Raw genomic sequence first — 20,791 nt, 5'->3', positions numbered from 1 at the left:
AAGTCGGTTAGCTTTTGCTTTCCTACAAAACAAAATGGTATCCATTGAACCGTTAAAACCGCAAAATTGTACCGTATGTCGCTAGCATGTATGTTTAGGACGTGCTACTTTTGAGCACGCTAATAAATTGTGCACATAGAAATAGAAATCTTTATTTCTTAGGATATACATGAACAGATAGTGAGCATCTAAGAATATAATACTCACTGTGAGCATCTAAGAATATAATACTCACTGTGAGCATGTTATTTGAAGATAATGTAACACATATAATACTATTTGATGTAACGTATGTGTAGCTTATTGCAAATCATAATCTGTAACATTCGCTAGCACGGATTTTTCGCATCGTATTATGAATCGATTGTGAAGCATCGATTACTCGATGCTTTTATATGTTTTATCTGTGCCGAGCATGACTGACAGCTGACATTGACACTTGACAGCTTTATCACTGCGCAACGTGCGCGCGGCGTGCGCGAAACTTTACGTTCCCTGTTGTCGGCAAATAACCAGATAACAGATAACCGGTCATTCTGTAGTTGACCGGCCTCGAGATGCGTCCTGCACTCATCTACACCTTCAACTCCCGGCCTCAGAAGCCGAGGAAAGTGCCCAACGAGCTATTCGCGAAGGCCGAGCTGATTCTCGAGTCGAAGAAAAATGCCAATGTTTTGTGCGAAGTTTTGGAGATGTTCAACGTGAGTAAAGTGTTTTTTATTCTTTGTTTTCGTTTAGAGTGGTTCTATATAAAACTGCTTTATTGCAGAAAGAAGAGAAGAACTATACACCGCTGCTGTTAACTGTGGAATTGATCTTCACGACGTTGCTGAAGCGTGGAGAAATGTTCGAGACAGGGAAAGGGACGGGTCCAGACGGTGAGTTTTTATTGTTTTATTTGTGTAGCCTTCCCTGAAGTTATTGATTATTCCCAGGTATGCACTATTTGTAGGTATCTAGGTCGTCTAGGCTAGCTGTATTGATTTTCTCATGCTGTTGCACTCTGACAGGCTAGACTTGCATCTACTTGTTGCACATTTTGCAGGTTACCAACATGTTGTTTCGTGAGTTATGGGGCACTGTTTTGTTTTGAATGGCCATTTCAAGACCTAATGTTTTGTAGGAGTGCAAGAAAGTTTGTTTTTTAAAAGACACTTTGTTATTTTAGGGTACTAGTACTAAACTCTCAAATAACAATAGGTTTAGTTTCATATAGCTTCTTGTTACTTGTTAGTTGAACATCTTTAAATATAAATGTGTTGCTTAACTACAAAACTGGGTAAATCCATTCTGCTATAAGGTTGATTATCTTTCAGATCATATTATATTTTTTATATATTCAACCTTAAAGCAGAATGTATTTACCCAGGTTTGAAGTTAAGCGACACAAATTATTTCTGTTTCTTAAATTATGATTCAAAGTATTTATTCAAATAAAATCAGTACATCTGTGTTAAAACATAAAAAGATATGTTTGTTAAATTAGTTTTTAGTAAAACAATAGACACAATAGTTTTTCTTTAGAAGATTAGATTATTCTTTAGAGTTAAATAAAAATTGTAGCAGCTCCTCCCTAAAAATTGGGCTGCATGTTATTCTTAACCTAGACTGAGCTATTTCCACGAATTCTAGGACAGGTACTTACATGAGTGGGGGCACTATTGATTACTACCCACCTTATGTCTGGGATATTGAAGCTACATTGATTTTATCCAAGCTGGGATCCAGGGGGGAGGGAAGGTCATCGTGGGGGCCATGCCCCCCCCCTCCCTGGCTGGGATGACTACGTGCCCCTCTCCCTTCTCCCCGCCCCTGGAGTCTAGGCTGGGCATATAAAGTAACAATGTGACCCCCTGAGTGTGAGTACAGGTTGTCCTGTGATTCACAACAACGCAATGTGAGTGTGGCAACTATTTTATCTTGCTTCAATATTTTTGTTTCAGTGGATTTACATTTGTTTTGTCATCTCTATTATAGCAATAACTATTGAAATTAAACCTGAGGAATTAATTATGTGTGTGACTAAAGAACTTACTAGCCCAAACAATGGATTTAACATAACAATTTAAAACTTAAATCTTCATCAACTTGATATCAATTCATCAATTTTAAAAATACACAGTGCTAGAATATTTGATATTTGCCAGTCACTTTTCGGTGAAGGAAAACATTGTGAGGAAACCTTACTAATTCCAATAAGGCCTAGTTAAGTTGTTAACTAGTTACCCTTCAGGTGGGAAGGTCAGATAGCAGTCACTTTCGTAAAACTACTTTTCCTAAACTCGTGTCTATGCCAAATCTTGAGATTCATTGTCAAAGCGAACTCTAGGCTCTCATGAGCCGTGGCGAATGCTAGGATAACGCAAGGAGGATGATGACAGTGGCAGAAGAAATGACTGTTACATAGTAGAAATAGATAGCGCTCGCCAGATAATATGCTTCCTAGCGGTGACATATTGATCATTGTTTTCTTGTAAATATGTGTAGTACATTTTTTTAATTAGCGTACAATTTAGTACAATTCTCGTACATTTTTTTGATGTGACTTTGGATTCCGTACGATACCATGTCACCGCTAGAAAGTATGACACCAACTGTCACCAACCACGACAACCGGGGACAGAGCGTCCTGGCCCCGAGCCATAAGAAGGCCCAAACCCAACTAGCGAGCTTTGACCAGGGACACAGAAAGAGAGAGACTAATAAATCATCTTTACAGGAGGCGACCCTGGCCTCATCCATTGCCGCTGGCTCCGCGAGAACTACCAGCTGGCCTTCAAACGCGTGCTGGCCTGCATGAGTCGCGGGGAGGACAGCTCTCGCAAGCAAGCGCTAGCCTCGTGCCTCAAGCTCATGATGGTGGAAGGGGAGAACCCGACACTGTCCAAGCATGGCGTCATTTGCTTCCCGGACTGGCGGCTCCAGGTAAGTCCTCCATTAACTTTTTCAAGTGTGTGCTAGCCCAGATGATTTGCGGCGTTGTAAGCTCTGGCAAGCAAGCACTGTCCTCGTGTTGAAGCTGTTGAAGAGGGGGAGAATCCAACATTATCAAAGTGTCCAATCAGGGATCATCTGCTTTAGAGACTGGCGGCTCCAAGTAAGATATTATTTTAATTACAAAGACAGGTGTGGATCTGGCAGGCCCAGATGGCGATGGCAGGATGACCTGGACGTGTATCTCAACGACTGGCCAGAGATCGCATCGTATTGTATATTGAAGCGAGAACTGCAGAAAATAAGTTCCATATTATATCCAGAACGAATGTGCTAACTGCAATAAATTTTGTGAAGCAACCATCCCTGGTTGTTAAACAAATTGTATTTCAAGAGATGACGCTAGTATAATTTGTTTTAGTAATAAATTAAATTGTACTTATAGGATATAACGCTAAAGCTCACACATTTCCTTTCGTGATAAGTAAGTAGTATCTTAGTATTTATAGTTCTACGAGTACATAATGCTTTGCGACTGAAACTTTCAATAAAAACGGATCTAACAGAAAAAAAAATCTAGTGCAAGATTAAGCGAAATGTTTTATTTATGCTAAGCATTGTAATATTCTTAACGCAGTGCGACATTATATTATTTTATAAGTATGCTGTGCGAATTAACCTTACATTAACATTATTAAATAATAATAATTATTAATGGCATCCAGACTACTGATTGACTAGCACTAGATTATCTATTCGCGGATTGGTAGTAATATAGACTAATGTTGTTAATGAAAAAATGTCTGTCTACTTGTCTCTGTCCTATGTCCTTGTCTGTCCCCTCACATCCCTCTGCAATGGGGTTAGCATCCTTTAGCCATGGGAATCCCAGAACAAAGCTAGATTGACCTAATAAGTTGCATCGACATGCGCATATGCATGCATCCCAGCTACATCGATTGCATATGTGCAGAAAACTATCCCCCCCCCCCACCCCTCCTGCGCCGCATCTATATGAAAGATATGACTTTTTTTATGCATACGCAAAAGCAAAGGGAGACAATAGGATGTTATAAGATCAAATCTTGATAATGAAATTTATTTATGTACTTATCACAAAGATTAAAAAAAATGTTCCTTTGTCAGAGATTTTCTCTATGTAGGTATACACTATATGTATAAGTTGCACTACATATGCATATAAATCATCTAGAAGTACCCACAATATATACCTACACTATCGTCAAAAAGTTTAAGACCAAACACGATATATGCAAATAATCAACGTTTCATGAAGTTCCTATGAGAATATTACTTTTTAGTACCTGCAACCGACAAAACAAAGCGTATAACAATTTTTAAAAAGGGATCATAATAAGAAATAAAAGCTAAACGTTTTTCTCATCGAAAAATCCTCCTCGACGCTTTTTCACTTCCGAGCAGATTCTTGGCATTCTTGCTATAAGTTTGTGTAGCGTTTCTTGGCTAATGGATTTCCACTCGTATTGCAGTATCTCCCATAGAGCTGTTGCAGATGTCGGGCATTGTCTCCGGACTCTACGGTCGAGTTCATCCCATAAAAGTTCGATCGGGTTAAGGTCTGGGGATTGCGGTGGCCAAATCATATTTTTTAACACACCTTGGCGTTCTTTATTGACTGTGTAGCTTCTACAGATCTTTGCTGAGTGTTTGGGATCGTTGTCTTCTTGCAGAACAAATGGGTTGCCGATCAATATAATAAGATTACGTTGTTTTCTATTGATTACAAATTTATTTTGATGATTTTTAGAAGGGTTTATAACAATGACACTGAACATTGTGTTTGGTCTTAAACTTTTTGACGGTAGTGTATATATTTAGATTATGTTATCAAGTAAGCTCTGTATAAAATAATTTAATAATATTTATTTCATTATCGACGCCCATTACAACTTAGTACATTGTCGATGATATCAGACAGGCGCACGGAAAACCTAGATATCTGCCCATGTTTTACCACCTCACTTTTTTAACCCCCCTTTTACCTCCTACAGCTCCTATTTCCAGTTTGAAATCGCGGGAATCCTTGATTCGTAGAAACTGACTGGCGCAGTCTGTTCATTACCCCCCTGTTTACCACCCACTTTACCTCCCATGGCTCCTAGTTTCTGTTTGCAATACTGCGTGTTCCAGAAGCATTGCGCAAATCCTAGATTCGTAGAAACGGACAGGCGCAGTTTATAACCCCCCCTTTTTACGTCCCATGGCTCGTAGTTGTTTGCAATACGACTGCGTGTCCTAGATTTATCGATTGCTTACATGTGCATCAAACGGACATGCGTTATCACCCCCACCCCTTTGCAACCCCTTACGGGATTCAGGACTTATTGCTAAGGCTTGATGTCATGCGCGTTAAACGTTCTCAGGACTTGTTGAATGCATATGCTATTTCAAAAAAAAAACCAGTACAGTAACCCGGCAACCTTCAAATCAAGAGTGAAGAGGCATCTTCTGGGCGAGCTCACTCCATCGTAGGCCACGTCTTTGCCTTTGGCTAGTCAAGAGTAAGCCCATTTATATATAAAAATAGGTTAATTCAATTTTCTACAGCTTACAGTTAACAAGAGAGATAAGAGTTTTGAATGATTCACGGTTATTTTCATTAGACTTACATTGACCGGGATGTAGACCGTGATTACCTTTTTGATAATCTCGGTCTATATCCCGGTCAATATAAGTCTAACAAGAGAGATGTCTTTATTTTATAGAGGTACATAAGTATACACCGGTTTTCATTGAATTCCAAACTTCGAAATATGATTAAGTATGTTTGAGGAAACTAATTGGCATATGTAATTCTAATTAGTATTCGAAAATGTGTATTAAATATACGTTATTGAACAAGACAGGGGCGGCTCACTCCGCGATTCTGTCGCCGCGCTACAAGTACATGCTGGCGGCCGCGAGTTCGCGGCCTAATCAGGGGGGCGCGCATTCTCACGGAACGCACGTTCGCCTTTCTATTGTTACTTTACGTCGCGTGTTTTTTTTAAGTTTTATATGCGATGTCCGCGTGTGAATGGCTAATAATCCTTAGTTACCTAAATAGATATCATGAATAAAATAGGACAATCTTACACAGATCTACTATTGGTAAAGTCCCACGGAAAAGTTCAATAAGGCTTGTGATGTTGTGACTTAAACAAAAATATATAAATACTGTATACCTATATTCCTAAAAAGTACCCAAGACTGGAATATAATAGTATAACATTTTATCTGAGTATTAATTCGTTTTAATCCATAGGCAACCCTACCGTCCGACGCTGCGCACGTGCGGCTCGTTTCTTTGTTAGAATTTTGTAGGCATTTAAAAGGCGGCATTTCGTGAACATCAAAGCAGTGGGCCTTCTGTACTTGTACTATTATATATTCTGTGAACAAGATACAATTTGTACACAAGAACAAAAGAAAATACTTAATATGACATGAGATTTCCCGATCCCCCATGCCTGTCTGCTTAATGCAATAGCGAATTGCATGCCTTATAAGTAATAAAAAATAATATTACTCTGCAAATCCGCGAAATGATCAGCTGGTTAATCATTCAAGCCAATTCAAAGTCACCACACATGTGGGCATTTTCAGAATTTGGGACCCCCCAATTAGCGAAAGTTGTTAACAAAAATTAACTTACTGTCAGTTTTGTGACGATAATTAAGCATGAAATTTCAATAAAAATATTGTTTTTGTGTTAATTACATAAACTTTAAGCAATAATCTACATTCAGAATGTGAAAAAAGTAGATTTTTAGACAGATTTTATGCTTAATTATCGTCATTAAACTGACAGCGAGTTAATTTTTGTTAACAACTTTTGCTGAAATTCTGAAATTGCCCATATGATTCCCCATTGGTACTAATTTAATATGGGAACGCAATCGCTTGATCCATCTGTCACCAATCACAACTAACACGCACGTAATTAAGAATATTTATAAACAAAATGTTTTAGGGTTGAACCTGGGCTGTTATACTATGCAATTGCACTGCTCAAATGCTGGTATTTTAGCAGTAAAATTCGTCATATGTCTAGTGACCAGGCGCTCTTTGTAAACGGTTTACAATGCGGTGTTCGGTCCTCGTCCTCCTTGCGTTATCCCGGCATTTGCCACGACTCTTCGAAGCCTGGGGTTCGCTTTGACAACTAATCCCAAGATTTGGCGTAGGCACTAGTTTTACGAAAGCGACTGCCATCTGACCTTCCAACTCGAAGGGTAACTAGGCCTTATTGGAATTAGTCCGGTTTCCTCACGATGTTTTCCTTCACCGAAAAGCGACTGGCAAATATCAAATGACATTTCGCACAAGTTCAGAAAATCTCATTGGTACGAGCCGGGTTCGAACCCGCGACATCCGGATCGAAAGTAGCACGCTCTTACCGCTAGGCCATCAGCGCTTCCCGCTAGCTTCATAATGCGGCGTATGGTGCTCAAAAGCCACTGATGATGTTAAATCTTATTAAGTTTAGTTAAGTTATCTACGCTCTCTTCACCACTGTCTTCCTTTCCAGAGCGTCTTCGACGTGATCCTCGACGCGAAACAGTCGCAAAGCATGTTCATAAAGTACCTGGAGTGTTTCACCGACTACCGCGACTTTCAGCAGAATGCGCTCAATGTGCTCGCTGACTTGAAGTATAGCAAGTAAGTACATAATCTCAATACTCAATCATTTATTGCGAATCGAAAAACAATGGATCAGTTGAGAGATCAGTCTCTTTTTTTCGGTTTGCTCTTTGTCTCGTCTGTTGCTACAGATGTAAAGCCTGACCAGAAATATATGACTACGCGCCATGTTGTGGAATTTCATTAGAACTATTTTCTTCATACTATTGGCTACGTGCACGACTATTACGCCCACTACCATGTGAACTTGAAGTGGAAAATGTCAAAAAATGACATGTAAACAAACATTATATTTTACCGATATTTCGTTAATTTTAAATAAATCGAATAACAAGAGGTACTATTTCAAGTGTAATTTAGGTAGATAGATTATAAAGACATGGATATATTACCAAAAATCAGTTTCCAAAGCATTACTCACGGTATAAACTTCCAACCCCAGACTACAGAAAGAGTCAATAAATTGGTGCTGGCAGGCATATAAGGAATCTTGAAGAATATAGGAGTAATGGTACAAGTTCTTCGAACTAGTGATATGGTATTCGCTAAACCTCCGTCCCGTTAATGCCATATAAAACAAATCTAAACGTAAGTACCTAGTCATGTCCGCGGCCGCAGAAATATCCGACACGGGCCTATTCCCAGGCTAGGCCTGAATCTAAGCATAATCTTTTACGGTAGGAAAAATACTAACAGCGTATTGAATAATATTAGGTAAACAAAGCTTAAATATAATTTATTATAATGGTTTGTTTTGACATGTCACTTACGTTTTCTTTTCACCGTAGCTATCCATTTAGTTCTTTGATCCAATTTCCAGTGTGCTCTAAGAAACGCATAGAACGTGCAACGACTATTTATGCCATTATTTTAACAATTAACAACGAAACAACATTGATGCCCTATATCAAACATTACACATTGTATTATATTTTATGAGTTTTGATAGATGACAACCACAATCAGTGTCGATTTTGACCACCGCAAGCACTGCGATCGCTTTGCTTACCCCCTCCATGCACTTCGCACGAAGCCAATACTGAACTGTCAAAGCATACATTAGAATAACAGCGCCCTCTTCAATCAATCAATCAATCATAGTACATTACATCAGAGGCCGGGAAAATGAGGATTTCCGGCCAAGTGGGTATATAGGTAAGCGAAACTTCCCAGCCCATTTTAAGGAACGTAAAGACAATATTTCATTGCATGTTTGAGAAAAATATTTTATTTCTTTGAATGTGGTACATTGTAGGTTGGTAATACATTTTTCTCAAACATGGTATGAAATATTGATGTTAAGTGCCTTATAATTGGCAGCGAAGTATGACGTTGCAGGTGCGGCTAGGACGATTGATAGATAATGGAATTTCATACAAACCTTGCAGGCCAAGGCCGGCAAAGTCTTCTTTTTTAATTTCCAAACACAGATAATTGTGACATAACATCCAGGTATTTAGCCAATTAAAAAAAAACTATAAGGGGCTTTATAGACGTGCCGACTGCAACTGGTACGGGCCCTAGACAATATTTGATTTTGGGTGCGTTTTCATACAAAAAAAAACGAAAAATTTTTTTTAAAAAAATTAAAAATAAAATTAAAAAAATTAATTACAATTTTTTAAATTTTTTTTTTAATTTTTTGTTTTTTTTTTATAAGCGTATACGGGGTATCAAAGGGGAACAAAAATTCGATTATTTTTGCGCTACGACGCACCGTTTAGGAGATACAGCCATCCAAAGTTACTATTTTCAGTAGACTTTATTTATTTCATACCATGTTTGAGAAAAGCACTATACATACCTCGGCGGGAAATGGGGTTGCCCGCCTCAGACTTATCCGGCCTCGCTTCGTTCGGCCGTCTATATGTCTTCGGCCGGCAACCCCCTTTGTCCCGGCCTCTGTAGTAATGTACTATTTTGATCAGCACATCCTGCCACATACGGCATAGAAATAATAATGCATGCATGTCATAAAACCAATGCACTAACTTATATAAAAATTATTCTCTAAATATCATAATTATTAATTTTAAATAACTTGTCATTATATTCAGGTTCATAAAAAAAAATGCATTTATAATTAGTTTATATTCATATTTTTAACAGTCTGGCGGCATCTAGGAACTCTTTAATGGAGTAAAAACGTTTTTCAACTAAATATGCAACCAATTGCTTTTTAAATTGATGCAATTGAAGGTTTTTTATTTCAGACGGTATTTTATTGAATATCCTCGGTGCCATTCCAAAGAAGCTATTTCGCATTACTTAATGCCGTTTTCATGAGTTCGTCTCTTGACGATAGTCATATATATCTGGTCAGGCTTAAGTGCGACAAGGTTTTTCTTCGTATTTTTCCGGAGACGTTCGTATTTGTCATGTTAGTTCAGACAGCGTCAGTACTCTTATACTCGTACTATGACACGTTCGTGCGTTTCCGTAAAAATACGAAGGAAAAGCTGTTCGCACTACATCTGTACACATAATCGCGTGCAACAGAGATAGCAATAGACATACCTTCTTCATACAAAGAACTTAACACCAATCTGCTCTCTGTAGGGCTCCGAGCGAGATCTACGTACAAAACTACCTGGAGCTGTTCGAAATGATCATGAGACCGGGCCTGAACCAGAAGGAGCGGCCCAAACAGCCTGAAAAGTACTACGACAAGAAGATATACCCAGAGGACAGATATTATATTAAGAGAGACTGTAAGTAACGTGTGGTGACGGGTTAAGAGTTTTACCACCCCCTTTCTTCCCGAGGGTGTCGTAGAAGTCGACTGTGGGATATGGGTTAAATTGCGGCGTAGGCGAGAGGCTGGCAACCTGTCACTGCAATGTCACAATTTGGATTTCTTTCAACCCCTTTTTGCCAAGAGTGGCACTGAAACTTGAGTAGTTCATGTGCTTTGCCTACCCATTTATGGGATACAGGCATGATTATATGTATGTATGTATGTATGTAAGTAACAGGAATTGTGCACTGCGCGACTGGAACTGTATAGCGCACATGTTGACACATACATTTGTAGTCAATCAAAACTTTAAAGCGGAAACTGTCTTGGGTGAGACCCAGAAATCCAGAGGCCGTGAGTTCAAGTCTCACTCAGTAATTTTACACTTTTAAATGTTAATTATAAGATGTAATGTTTTGAAAAGAAGTTGCCCGCCGAGTTTCTTGCCGGTCCCATAGTGGATACCCCCCTCCCACTACCAACTGAGGGGGGACAGAAATCTTCTCGAGGCTGAGGCGTAGGGTTAGAGCCGGCGTAGCTTTATTTGACGTTCATATGCGCATTGTAATATGCCTACTTGAAAAATAAATATTTCATTTTCATTTCATTTCATTTCATTTTCATTAAATTCATTCTAAGCCAATTTTTTTTTACTAGATGGCGTTGTTTCGTAACCCGGGAGTGGAAAAAAACATATTTTGGGGCGTCGGTTTCGACTGCGCCCATGCATCTTAATTGTCCAGAAAGTTCATTCGAAGATAATTTTGCTTATAATAATCTGAGTAATCACAGTGAATGGTTTGACAGTATTTCAGCTAACATGTAGAGAGACTTGCTAGCTTCGTCGGTCAGGCTTCGTCTTGGACACAACGCGGATAGTTAGGCCGCCAGGTGTGGCACTTTGGATTACGTTTTTATAATAAATTAATGATAGTTTGTATTGTTTTGGTAATATATTTTCTACTCGTATACTACTCGTTTGGTACTCGTATAAACCTAAACTGAGATAATAAATGAATAAAAGGAAATAATTAGTGAAACTCTGACATAAGTAATAATTAATGAGACTAAATGCGTTTTCAGTAGTCGACCATCCAACGCGTACTTGCTCGTACGCCTATCACCCACTTGACGTCGCGCCAACACTTTATGGAAAAAGCGGGTTTTCGACAACTACCAATAAGATTTTAGACATTCAAAATTTTGATTTGAATGATATCGATTGCAGACGTTTCCATCGACCAAGTATATTTTTTGTCAATAGCGGGCAGTTATTGTCTATTCTATTGATAAATCGTCACTACTTTTAAAAAAACTTGTATCTTCGTCTGTCAATGAAAAGAAAATTGTAGTAAGTATGTATTGAATGCATATAGACTTACTGCGTTTTAACTTTGAGGAACAGCGTGAGATACGAGATTTTTAAAAAGTAGTGACGAAATATTAAATTGAATGTCAATGCTTTTTAATATTTTTCTTGAGAATCTTACAATGTACAGTCGAGTTCATAAATATGTGTACATTTTTTCATCTGATTGCAAGGAGTTAAGGTGAAGAAATGTACGTATATTTATGAACTGGACTGTACACAACTTTTAGTAAACTTATCTTAGAGCAATGACTTATCAAATTTAAAACATTTTGTATTGCCAAATGAATAGTTAAATTATAGGTACATTTTCAATAGTAATTAATTTAAATTAGGAAACACACCAAAGTAACCCGCATTGTCTCCCTTAGCATTGGTGTCGGACATCTTCGATCCGGCCATCTGCAAGAAATCCATCAACCGTTGCTGGAGCTTCTGCATGCAATGGCCTCTCCGAGCGAACGAAACGAACCATCGTAGAGCGCTGGTTGTCCTTGTCGACCGAATCATGCCATACTTGACCAAGCCGGTGCTAGCCACCGACTTCTTATGCGACAGTTTGGACTGTGGTAAGTACACAGTGGATCACTGCTACACAGTTAACCATGTAACCTGAAGCTAGCAATGGCTTCTTATAATGAACGAGAAGAACCATCGTAGAGCGCTGGTCGTCCTTGTCGACCGAATGATGCCGTATTTGACCAAGCCGGTGTTGGCTATCTACTTCTTGTGCGACAGTTTGGACTGTGGTAAGTACACAGTAGATCAGTGGTGCACAGTTAACCATGTAACCTAAAGCTAACAGCAGATTCAGCAGCAGATATGCTAAAGAGCTCATAGGGCTCAAAAGACACAAAATCTGCGCGGTATCCAGAATATTGACTGGACACTGCAAGCTGAACAAACACATGTTTCAATTGGGGTTGAAACAAGAGGCGACATGCAGGTTCTGCCAGGAAACGGAGGAGACTGCAATGCACATCCTTTGTTCCTGCGGTCCACTAATGTCAAAGAGAAGTATCTACTTAGGGCGGCAGGTACTGCAACCCTATGAGGTACAAGACCTTACAGCCCAAAGAATCTGGAATTTCCTGGATTCAACGGGCATAAGTAAGGATATCTAACCACAAAGGGCCGTCACAATAGATCTGTCTTGGTCGACGTGACACATAAAGGCCCACTATAACAAACAATAACAATAACAACCTAAAGCTAGCAATGGCTTCTTAGACTGAACGAGAAGAACGATCGTAGAGCGCTGCTTGTCCTGATCAACCGAATTATGCCGTGCTTGACTAAGCCGGTCTTGGCTACCGACTTCTTGTGTGACCGTCTGGACTGTGGTGAGTACACAGTGGATCAGTGGTACACAGTTAACTATAAGATATGCCGCTGGCCACAAAAACCACAATTTAACGAAAACACCCATCCACAAAGAAGTCTCATTAAAAAAATCGGTTTTTACAGGAAGTCTAAATTAATGACAAATATTATTATTTACACATTCGTTTAATTCGTGCCAGCTTTTCTTCGTCGACATGTAGATTACTCAGCAAAGCCAGTTGCTAAAGAAACTACGAAATAAAATTTCTCGATTGATTTGATACTTAAAATAATAAAACAATATGTCCCCAGGTTCCGCCATAAGCATGATAGCGCTCCGAGGCATCATGGAGCTAGTCACCGAACACGACATCGACTTCCCGGACATCTACGACCGGCTGTACGGCATGTTTGAGCCGGACATGTTCGCGACGCGCTCCAAACGGCGCCTCATACACATTGCCGACGTGTTCCTGAGCTCCACGTGAGTATATCACCACAATAGTGTAGTATAGACACTACAGGACCAATTTAAGACAGGCTGTACGGTTTGTTTGAGCCGGACATGTTCGCGAATCGCTCCAAACGGCGCCTCATACACATTGCCGACGTGTTCCTGAGCTCCACGTGAGTATATCACCACAATAGTGTAGTATAGACACTACAGGACCTATAAGACAGGCTGTACGGTTTGTTTGAGCCGGACATGTTCGCGACTCGCTCCAAACGCCGCCTCATACACATTGCCGATGTGTTCCTGAGCTCCACGTGAGTATATCACCACAATAGTGTAGTATAGACACTACAGGACCTATAAGACAGGCTGTACGGTTTGTTTGAGCCGGACATGTTCGCGACTCGCTCCAAACGCCGCCTCATACACATTGCCGACGTGTTCCTGAGCTCCACGTGAGTATATTAACTAATATATTATACACCCGCCCAAAGAGCACTAGGACAAATGATTAAAAAAAACCCCTTTTTATGTATTTCTAGGTCTTATATTTGTGACAATACGTCATAAATGTCATACTATAATTTCGTTTGTACATTTATTTTTTAATTATCAAGCGAGAGAGATATCCCTCTTGATTAATTTAAACAGAGCAGTTAAGTCTATGGTTATTCATTTTATTCAATTTTTCAATTTATTTAATAAAATATAAAATGTAACATTACAGGAGACCTAAATCATTACATTTCTTAAAGTAACGTACCTAAAGCTAAACATATTTGACAAAGTAACATTAATAATAAATACATTAAATTGTATTAAATACGACGAACATGTCAAAAAAAAAATAAGTACAGTAAATTATAATTAGGTCAGAATTTCGCATATCTTCAAACATTCACTCTCAACAATGGTTATGGGCTCCGTTTTCCGCACTGAGCCCTGGAAAAAGGGGTCGTTGTGTGTAACTCCATGTCTAAAAAAATGCTCCTGTAATAATTGATCTAGCCAAGCTAATCAAGCCAAATTCAAGTATTATAATTTTTCCAGTCGCGTCCCCGAGACAATGATAGCGTCGTTCGCCAAACGCCTCGCCCGCCTCGCGCTCGTCGCGTCTCCTGAAGACGCGCAGGAGCTGCTGCGCCTCATCGCGAACATGGTGCACCGCCACCCGGGGCTCAAGAGGATGCTCAAGAACGACCAGCCCGCTATACGTGAGTACCTTACATGCTAGAATAGTACGTACCGTCAACCAATTGGAACCCTAGGCCACTCTACAACCATGTCAAAATGACAAGCAGTAAGAGATTTCTTACAATCTGATTTGTAACGTCACTATGACATAGCTCTACAGTGGTCGGTGGCCTACAGTTCCAATTGGTTGACTGTACAGTTCTTAAGGAGAAACCATGATGAAACTGCTTGACTCATAGTGAAATATTATTATTCGGATTGCAAAGAAAGGTACATTTTTACATTTATGCTGATATGCTGGATTAAGAAAGTACTATTTATCGTGTCGCGGAGCCATATTAGTTACTTAGTTATGCGTTACATTCCCAATGTACTCGATATATTTAAATAGATAATCGTTTATAGACGTCAACCACGAGCCCACAAAAGATATATAAAATACAGGAAGACTTTATTATTAATGATGTTTCTTCTTTTTCAAGTCTTTCGCTTACCACTTGAAAATGGTAAGAATATATTATATTCTTTTTATGTAAAAAATTATAAATATATGTTCTGAAAGTTTATATCTTTTCAATGTACTTACAGATGTAGTGCATAATAGTTTTTCTTCGTCTTTTAAGAACTGTCAAAACGAATTTTAACGACTTGTTAATATGGAACTAATATGAAATCGAATTGAGTGACGTCACGGTCAACTCAGTTACTTTATTTCTTTCTACCTGACTTAATAAATAGAAATTGGATTAAGAATAACTTTCTGCCCATGTTTTTCTTATAATTATCTGATGCTTTATTTCGTGCATGGTATAATAGTATTTTATGCAACAGGCGTTTAAAGGAGGTCAAAAAAGACGAGTGGCGTGGGTAACAATTTGAGGCGAAGCCGAAAATTGTTATTGAGACGCCACGAGTATTTTTTGACTCAGTTAAACACCGTTGCATACAATACTTTTTCTACGACCATGCACTAGTTTTTAATAGTTTTCTTGAATAACTTTCGTGAAATTCACACTGTTTTACTCTATTTTGACTCAAAGGTTTGCACTGTCAGCTTGGCTGCCCAAAGCCTTCCCGCGCACGCCCGCAGTATCGTTATAAGGCGTTGCCATGGTTACAGAGCCAAACAATGCGTTTTCAGTTTTTTCGATACTGCGCGCATGCGCGGAAAGCCGGCGGACGCTGGCTTTGGGGAATAGACCTTTATGTAGGGTTTTAAAGATCTGTGCACGATCCTGTAAATGACGAATAACAGTTCGGGAGTAGAAAAAATATTTTATTTTAACTGCAGTCAAGTTCCCTATTCTCGGTAACGATCTTATTTGTCGTCAACGTCAGTACTCATTGTACGGAGACTGACTGAAATAGCATTACACGTCCGCGAGTTTCTGTAAAAATACGAAGGGGAAACATTTCGCGCTACATCTATACAATACCTCTATAACAGACGGTTTAGGTATGCCATACTAATGTCTTGTTTTTTTCAGTGCCCCAAGATCCGTTTGAGATGGAAGAGTCCCGGGCAAATGCTACTAACGCCATTCAATCCTCGCTTTGGGAGGTCGCTGCTTTAAAGTAATTATTCCTATTATTTACTTCTCGAATTAAATCATTGATAATATATTTTTTAATTTTTAATCGAATTATTTTGTTATTTTTTTTCTAGGCAACATTTCACGCCCGAAGTGTGCGCGAGCGCGGCAAAAGTGCTTGCTCTGGCCGACAGTGGGGCTAAACCGCCAGACCTACCGCCATCCTTCTCTGACGAAATTGTACGTATACAGGCCGCACGAATGGGACGAATGAGTGAATGAAAATGTCTAAGTATGTGTGTGACAGATTAACCAATAAAATGGTCTTGACAGTTACAACTGTATAGCGATTAGCGATACAGGTGTCACTAATACAATCAAAGTTCGTTCTTTCCATTCGTGCCAGCTTTCTGCCATGAAACGACTTGTACAGTCAAGGTGTTAAATATAGATGCGGATAAAGTGTCAAAAATATTTATACACGACTTTATTCCTTATTTTTGGCACATTAAACTAACTTGATGAGTTGTAAACATATTTAAATCGTGATATGTAAAAATAAAACGTAAATTAACTTTAAATTTTACGAATAAAGAGGATAGTCGTCAACTGAGCAAAGAAATAATAAAAAGAGGTTGTCTGGAAGAGATCGCTTTTTAGCGATAAGACCACCTGTTGATACTAACTTAGAAGTTGCTATGTAGGCTGACTATGTTGTTTCCTGTACTGAGGTGAGCAATAAAGACTGTTTGTATAGTATTGTATTTTAGCGGTTATTTTAACTAAGTTTTTCCCTACAGCAATTCACAGGCGAGCTCAAGAAGAGATTCAAGACTATAGAGATGAACTTCGTGTACGTACCGCCGACCCGTTACTGGGACAAGGAGGATTGGAAGATCAACACGTTCTGGCATTTGATACCGGACTTTAAGTAGATATATTAATGTGTGGAAACCCCCTATGTTCAACGAACGGTCCTATGGGCATGGGCGTCGCTGAGGCTAGCCGGTGATGAAATATAAAAGTGCGTCTACTTATTTTCAAAATGGGTTTTACTTCGAAAATGGTCTCTTTTTTACATAAATATACCACACCCGGAGCGTTAAGTATCTCACATGTATATGCTAAAGTATTTGTCGAAACCCGAATACTTTCTGTCATCGCGCAATTCTTACTTGACCTTTATAAACTTTAGTCACTATTTAATTACACAGTTTAGACAAGCAACAGATGAAAGGATTTAGTATAATCATTTGCAATGAAAAGGTACAGATTTACTGCGTTTCAACTTTGACTTGCAGTGTGAGATACGAGATTTTTTCAAAGTAGTTTTGTTTGCGAGCAGTATTTTTAAATCGCTCGCGGCATAATATATTTTCATGAGCTCATCTATGAGATCTAGTCAATTTTATTGTTCTTGTTCGGCCGAGGGCTAGCAGAGTTGTAACGTCCGTGCCTATGGGGGAAAAACGGGGTATAACTGCGAGACGACAGATATCAGGGAGAATATTGTTTAAGGCAAGTTTTTGGATTTTGAAGGATTTGATCTGGAATAATGTCTAAAAACAAAGAGAAAGAGACTCGCAATCTTGGATTCGTTGAGGCCAGCGGCTTAACAGGGACAGGGCTTTTAAAGTTTCTCAAGAGAGGTTTTGTCGAAATACGTAACTTTTAAACCAAGCGTACAGTCGTCTTCAAATATATCGAAGCTACCAAAGTTCAATTTATTGTCAAGACGTTAGTGTGCGTGTTCCAATATTGGCAATATTTGTGAGATATTTGGCAGCTCAGATGTATATGAAGGCGATGGAGGCTGTAGAAAAGTAGTGAATAAAAAAATAAGAAAAAAAATAATCGGTTGGTGGTATAAATCCAACACATGATTTACTAAATAAATGCACCTATACCCTGGTTTTGAGCATCAACTCAGCGAAGTAAAAGTTGCGAGACGGAGTAGAGAAACAATAATCGCCCATTCTATGTTTAAATTTACTTAGATTTTAAGGCAATGTTTAATGTCAAAGTATTCCTTCGTTGTTATTAAATGTTTACCGGATATAGGGTATTTTGATGTTATTATACGTATTGATGTTTCTTGTCTGTTAGTAACAATCAGTATCACAGTGTTTTTACCATTTCTTAATGTCAGATATTCCGAATATGGGACTCCTGTCATGATATTAAGGGTGATATTCGAAAGTTAACGAATACATTTCAATCTTTGTGTATTTAATTCTATTGCATAGAAATAATAAGTTCAATTATGTTCATGACATATTCAATTTTGAAATTGTGAAGTATTTTTGACTTATTTGTTGTTTCTAAACATTATAGTTACCAAACCGATTTCATCCTGCAGTTGTACAATGTACCAACTTACCTAGGTGATAAGAAGGCTCTAATTTCTTATTGTATAATAGTTTAATCATACGGCACAGTTATTTTTTTTCTGTTATCTACATTATAAGATCATTATGTAATGAAAATTAAACCTCAAATTCATATTCATAATTTAAAAATTTCATCCGGTAAAAGGCCTAGTCAAGATGCCTTTCTTGTATTATAAATGGGCATACTCATGGCCACAGACTAGCCGAAGCGAAGACGTGGCCTACGATGGAGCTCGCCCAGAAGGTGCCTATTCACCCTTGATTTGAAGGTTGCCGGGTTATATGGATGGACCTGTAATTATAAACGCCGGCAAGGAATCCCACTCCTTGCTGGCAGTGCGCATAAGAATATAAGAAGCAAAGTGCGTCCGTGCGGATTGGCTGATTATACATCTAAAGGCAAGGGATACACATGGCGGATACCATCCCCGAGCGCACAATATGATACATCCGGAGATGGTCCCCGCCAGGTGTAAAGACTATTTCAGTGCAGCACTTTTGTGCTGCGATGGGAACTAAGGTCATAGGCTATTGTTGTGCAAGTTGGATGGACTGGATAATGGTCTATGGGGGAGACTATCGGACACCTGCCATGACAACTAGTCTCAGGATTGTAAAAGACAGGCGGTGACTCGCCAACTCATTGAGTGGGCCCTGCAAAACGGCCGCACGCACGGTGCGACAACAGAGCAACACTTGAAGTGTGGCTGAAAGGTTGTCGAGAGGTGAGACTGCGGTAGCCAGATCCCGGTGATCCGTTCAGCAGGCCGCCGGCGTTATGACATTTTACACTTCCAACCTGGAGCATAGGTCCCGCTCTTGCGAATCCACTCTGGCCGGCCGGTTAAGGCAAGCGCAGAGGCGAGGGCTAGATGGAAGTGCCCTCTGGAATAGGGGTCCGCGGTGTCGCCACTCACCGTCAGCTCGCCACAAGCTGCCCCCGCGGGGTTATTATTATTATTATACTCTTTATTTATTTTCTTTCTTAGGTTAGGCTGTTTATAATATGAATATAAAAGTAAAATACAAAAACACATACAAAACAATATAAAACACATATAAACACATTATAAAAAACCTAACCTAGGGTGCCGCCAGCAGCGGGGCAGGGCCCAAGCTGCCGGTGGTTAGGGCTGCAGAGAGAGGAACCGTCGAACTATCCGTGCTGTGTCCAAGATCACCGCCTTCTGCATCTGGCCCTTGATCCAGCCACCTAGCGAGAGTCTCTTAAGATGTTGGTCGAGACTCTTCGCTATGAGACCGTTCGCTGAAACAACTATCGGAACAATGATCGTTGATTCAACATCCCACATGGCGGTTATCTCGTGAGCCAAGTCTAGGTACTTACTGGACTTGTCCTTCTCGGCTTTCACGAGATTCTCATCATGGGGGATGGTGATGTCAACGAGCACTGCCCGGCGTTGCAGTCGATCTATTATCACAATGTCAGGTTTATTGGCTACAATAGTCCTGTCAGTGATAATAGATCGATCCCAATAGAGCGTGGCACGACCATTTTCGAGAACTGGCGCGGGTAAGTACTTGTAGTACGGTACTTCGCGGTCCACAAGGCCGTATTGAAGAGCAAGTTGCTGGTGAATAATCCTGGCTACGAGATTATGTCTGTGCAAGTACTCGCCGTTAGCAAGATGAGAACAACCGGAAATAATATGCCTGAGTGACTCTCCGGGACGGCGGCATGCCCGACAAATGTCGACCGTACCATCCTTCAGGATATATTTCCGGTAGTTGTTCGTCATCATAACTTCGTCCGCAATTGCACAGGCAAAACCCTCGGTTTCTCCGAAGAGGTCCCCGAACCGTAACCAGTTCACCGATGCGAGCAGATCTACATCGGGTCCCGTGAGGGCCTTGTAGAACCGCCCGTGTAGCTGCTTGCTCTCCCATACCGCCTTGCGGTCCGCAGTACTTAGTACCACAGGTTTGCGCCAGTTCTGTTTCGCCAAGGAGAGCGGCGTGAGGTTTCCGTCCACCGCCACCACATCACGATGCATCCCGCACTCGTTGTTAAGGAAGTAATTCCTGAGATTGTACACCTCACGGTTGTGGAGATCTTTGGCGTTTAGGAAGCCTCGACCTCCGCACTTCCGTGGGATGTACAATCTCATAACAGACGAGCGCGGGTGTAACATACGGTGTGTGGTAAGCAGTGAGCGGACCCTCCGATCCAGG

At 39.9% G+C, this 20,791-nt stretch overlaps 1 protein-coding gene across 1 annotated transcript; it reads left to right on the top strand.

Annotated features, from left to right (window-relative positions):
* The first annotated feature begins 457 nt into the window (after positions 1 to 457).
* On the top strand, positions 458 to 18,983 carry LOC125241359 (nucleolar complex protein 4 homolog). Its single transcript, XM_048149803.1, has 11 exons — positions 458 to 701; positions 770 to 878; positions 2,720 to 2,925; positions 7,487 to 7,617; positions 10,159 to 10,310; positions 12,077 to 12,274; positions 13,341 to 13,512; positions 14,533 to 14,696; positions 16,164 to 16,251; positions 16,343 to 16,448; positions 17,009 to 18,983. Exons 1-11 carry the CDS (start codon positions 558 to 560, stop codon positions 17,141 to 17,143), a joined length of 1,605 nt encoding a protein of 534 aa, XP_048005760.1. The 5' UTR covers positions 458 to 557; the 3' UTR covers positions 17,144 to 18,983.
* Positions 18,984 to 20,791: the final 1,808 nt, after the last annotated feature.

Source organism: Leguminivora glycinivorella, chromosome Z, assembly GCF_023078275.1.
Source record: "Leguminivora glycinivorella isolate SPB_JAAS2020 chromosome Z, LegGlyc_1.1, whole genome shotgun sequence".
In the NCBI taxonomy this organism is placed as follows: Eukaryota; Metazoa; Arthropoda; class Insecta; order Lepidoptera; family Tortricidae; genus Leguminivora; species Leguminivora glycinivorella.
This window is presented reverse-complemented; position numbering and strand designations above follow the sequence as displayed.

What these genes read in the sequence shown, in the direction of transcription:
- LOC125241359 (XM_048149803.1), top strand. Translation starts at nt 558, where the DNA reads ATGCGTCCTGCACTCATCTACACCTTCAACTCCCGGCCTCAGAAGCCG. An exon ending in TCCCGGACTGGCGGCTCCAG is followed by an intron (nt 2,926 to 7,486) that starts GTAAGTCCTCCA and finishes CTTCCTTTCCAG; the next exon opens with AGCGTCTTCGACGTGATCCT. An exon ending in CATCCTTCTCTGACGAAATT is followed by an intron (nt 16,449 to 17,008) that starts GTACGTATACAG and finishes TTTTCCCTACAG; the next exon opens with CAATTCACAGGCGAGCTCAA.